The sequence below is a fragment of the Rattus norvegicus genome, chromosome 17 (genome assembly GCF_036323735.1).
Source record: "Rattus norvegicus strain BN/NHsdMcwi chromosome 17, GRCr8, whole genome shotgun sequence".
In the NCBI taxonomy this organism is placed as follows: Eukaryota; Metazoa; Chordata; class Mammalia; order Rodentia; family Muridae; genus Rattus; species Rattus norvegicus.
In genome coordinates this window covers 18,228,657-18,232,833 of record NC_086035.1, presented here as the reverse complement: position 1 = coordinate 18,232,833, position 4,177 = coordinate 18,228,657, and the positions used below count along the sequence as shown (strand labels likewise).

The following is a 4,177-nucleotide window of genomic DNA, read 5'->3' as shown; positions in this document are numbered from 1 at the left end:
GTGTTGTCTCTGCCTATTGCTGCAGTGGATTAAACTATGTTCTTTAATAGGCCTGGAGCTGTGGTTCAGTGATAGAACCTACACTATCCAAATACCTATGAAAAATCCCTTAAGAAGTACAAGTTGGGGTTGGGGATTTAGCTCAGTGGTAGAGCGCAAGGTCCTGGGTTCGGTCCCCAGCTCTGGGGGGAAAAAAAAAGTACAAGTTACCTGCACATGAGCTCAGCTTCATGTTAAATTCACTCAGAGCTGTTAGCCATTACAACAGTATCAGATGGGAAAAGCCCATTTCCTCAAGGGCAGTTATCTGAGTGTGGTAATTCCACTGTGTAGGAATATTGCTGCAAATTTAATGCCAGCCTGGACTACAGTATAAGACCCTATCTTTAGGAATTAAACTGTGCTGCTCTGGACAAAGTACTAGTAGTCTAAGCCAAGCTGTCAATATGTGACCCATATTTGGGGGCCACAGTGGATTTCAGAGGCATAAAAGTCAAGTGAGAAGGGAACACCACTCCATATTACAAAGAAATGACTAACTTGGTCTTATACTTACTTACTATAGCAAACTAGTTTCCACTAAACAAGCTACCCTGCATAAAACTGCTGCTGAATCACTTCCTAAACTTTATATCAAGTATAGTATAAGTTCTTACCCTCAATGAGTCCAACTGAATTTCAAGTTTTACATGAGGCCTCTGAAGGATATGCTAACTATGAAAACACGTTCTTCCCAGGCTAAGTCTTTACTATCAATCTTAATTCAAGTAGTACAATGATAGTTATATTTTAACAAGGATCTTTAGCTGTCTGAATTACACTTTCATCCTTAAGGCCTGAGGTTACTGTTGCTACAAACAACCTAGTACTTAATACTTAAGTGACATTCCCAGACCTGAGAGCATTCTTTGACTTAGGCACCTTTAATGATGCAATCTTGAGTGTTAATCCAAATCCAGTCTGTCAATCTCTGGAGATATGTCCTAGAGTATACATTTATACATTCTACTAATAAGTACTCAAGCCCACTACAACAAAGAGTTAACTCTGATGGGCCGGAGGGAGGACAGGCCCAGAGATGAATCTGCCACCATGACTGGAATGCCACACGCAGCCCAAGAATCAAGTCTTAAAATAACCAAAAGATCCCTGTAGTAACAACCTGCTCTAAACACACAGGCACACACAAAATTATTTTCCACACATTTTACAGAAAAGGCGTATGCCCTATTGAGCCCCAATTATTAAGGTATAGAAAATGACTAAGGATGGGCCTACAAGATGGGTTAAGAGAGGTTTCCAGCATTTTCTTCCAACATTTACCAAACTCCAAACAGGCTAAGTGGTGGGTATATATTATTAAATAAAATATTAGAGAAACAAAAAAGCTCAACCCTCAACAAATCAATGTGATAATAGCCTAAAATATCTTAGTAAGATCCTTTCGTTAGAAATTCTCAATGTAAATTAACCAACCTGAAGTTGGCAAATTAAGCACAAACTTACAAATGCCAATCCTAATTAAATTAAGGACAAAAGTATAAAGTGTGGGTCCAAGTTCTTTCCTGGATCTTAAGTGAGCTAAAAGTCTAGTCATACAAGTAACATGTAAAAGGCCCATTTGTTTTATAAACTGTTGGAATGCCTGAGGCATATTATCTCCAAGAATGTGAGCAATAAACATTGTTCAGGCACCTAGCAAGGAAGCTAGAAGTACAAAAAGAAAGGGTTGTATGTTTATTTAAAAAATTTAAAGGGAAAATATATGTGCAAATTAAGTAAAGACAGAAGCAGGCAGAAAGGGGCTCTTCTGTGTACTGCAAACTCTAATAACTCTGGGGCCATACTAATACATACCCTTTGGGATTTCTAATCATCCACCCTTCCCATTAATATTGTATGCCTTCACTATGAAAACTGTTAACAAAACTTGCTTCATAAAGTTTTATTGATGGCATTTATCCCATGGTTTAACATGTTAATTATACTGTAATAAACATGGCTTTAATATTAAACTTTTTCCTTATTATCCAAAGTCACCACAGTCCATTTCAGTAAATATAAAAATATATGCTTAATACTTTGTACAATACTGGTTTTTGGTCCAAACAAAACTGGATCAGAAAAGCCAATAAATTCAACTTTAAGAATCCCCAATTTTTTTTTAAAGATTTCCAAATGGATTTAGGCAACTTTGAATAATGGGATTTACATAATAAAATCTGAGACAAGACTAAACAAACAACAAAAATATGTCTAACATAAAATTAAAATTTCAAGTTCACAGATTTATGTTATGCCAAAAAAGTACAGAAACAAAATTGTATTTACAGAAGTTTCATAATAAAATAATGAAAAAGGCAAGACAGTTGATAGAATGAAAATATAGAAATAGCATATACTTATTAAATGGAGAATGAACTAGATCTAACAAGTCCTTAGGATGGACCATTCTTTAATCAGGCTTTCTCTATCAGAATTTTTCTGTGCACAATACATCCAACTTACTTCACACATACACCACCACAAACTCCGCATAGAAATCATTCATTTCAACATCCTCTAGTCTATACAGGATTCTAATCTATACAGAATTCCCCAGATATAATTACAATTTCAATGCGCTCCATTAACGCTTTATCAATGCACATAGCGGTGCAGACAGGTTCTATACAAAGCCATTCACCGTGCAGGCTCTATTCCTGGGTACAGCCAGACTATGCCAATCAGTGAATAATGTGCTGGATCATAAAATTGTTTCTGCTGAAGAATCAGTCAGTCACCAGTCTAACTATTATTTTCAAAAGAGAATGGGTTATGGGAACAGGACTTCCATAAAGGGGAAAAAAAAAAAAGAGGACAATTCCAAAACTAAAGAAGTCCTTAGGCAGATCTGACTGCAGATAAGCCCAGCATGTAGTACAATCCAGTATCTGAAAGCAGGGCACCAGCTGTTGATAAAACTGTTGGGTATAACACCTTTTTGACCTTTATTTCTTGCGTCTAACAGCAGTCTTTATCTTGCGACCAGAAACTGAAGTTCCGGAAGAAGAGAACATATTTTTCCCATTTGACCTGTGAAAAATAAAAACATTACAATGTGACAAGATGGATGCTCAGGATAGAGGATTCATGCTATTTAAAATGACCAGCATCAAAATGGGAGTAAAGTGGGGGAAAAACTGTTGCTATAGCTTGTTGCACTTGCCTCTGATTATATTATAATTCCCCCAAGCGTACGCTGCCATAAACTTATACTGGATGACATTATTACCCAAATTATATTACTGCATCGCAATTCACTTTTAGAAACGATACACGCCTTTACCAATGTATGTTTTCAATGAAATAATCTTACCCCACTGTAAATGATGCTGGAGACTGGCTGAATGAAAAGCCCCCCGAACCTGAGGGCTGGGCTGCGGCTGCAGGCGTGCTGGGACTTGCACCAAATGTGAACACTCCTGATGGATTATTGTTTGTGAAGTTGAAATTTGTAGTGCTGCTGCCAAACTGGAAAACCGAACCTATACAAATTAAGCAGAAATACCCATTAACGACACAAACGGTTTAGGAGTGACTCTGGCCTGAACATATTAAGCATCGGTAGAATTAAAACCTTAGCCAGGCATGGTGGAGTACACCTCTTGTACCAGCCACTCAGGATGCAGACGGTAAACAATTCAAGGCCAGTCTAGGTCTACAGAGCCTGATTCAGGCCTGTCAGAACTTCCACAAAACAAGAGAAATTTTGGAGTACACATAGCTAAATACAAACACAATAAAAGATGAACTTTACAAGTCAATAATGAAACAAAACTAAGGGACCAAATACTTACAAAAGAATTCACAAAAATGGAAAATGCATAGAATCCAAATAAGAGAATTGTCATCCAGCAGTGACAACATGTGGTGTAAACCAGCAAGAAAAGTTTATAATAAAAAACTTCTAAAATGTGAGGCATACCTTTCCATTCAGTAACTCCACAGCAGAGTACATGATCAAAAGAGAAACATTTATTCTCCCAAAGATCAGTATCCTCAACTCAGTAATGTATAAGACCGCATTTCCTAACAGCCAAAACTAACTCAAGTACAGGCATGCGGATAGGCTCCCATTCAGTGACTCACTCTGCAGCAGTGACAAAAATTTAAGAGTCAAAGAAGGTAGGTTGTA

The 4,177-nt window shown here is 37.3% G+C and overlaps 1 protein-coding gene across 2 annotated transcripts in view; it reads right to left on the bottom strand.

Annotated features, from left to right (window-relative positions):
• Window positions 1-1,724: 1,724 nt before the first annotated feature.
• Nup153 (nucleoporin 153) overlaps window positions 1,725-4,177 on the bottom strand; it is a 52,676-nt gene continuing 50,223 nt past the window's right edge. The window contains 2 exon segments of one of the 2 annotated variants that reach the window (NM_001100470.1): window positions 1,725-3,075; window positions 3,359-3,527. In NM_001100470.1, coding sequence (NP_001093940.1) covers window positions 2,991-3,075; window positions 3,359-3,527 — 254 coding nt within the window. In that variant the 3' untranslated portion in view covers window positions 1,725-2,990. 2 annotated transcript variants of the gene reach the window in all.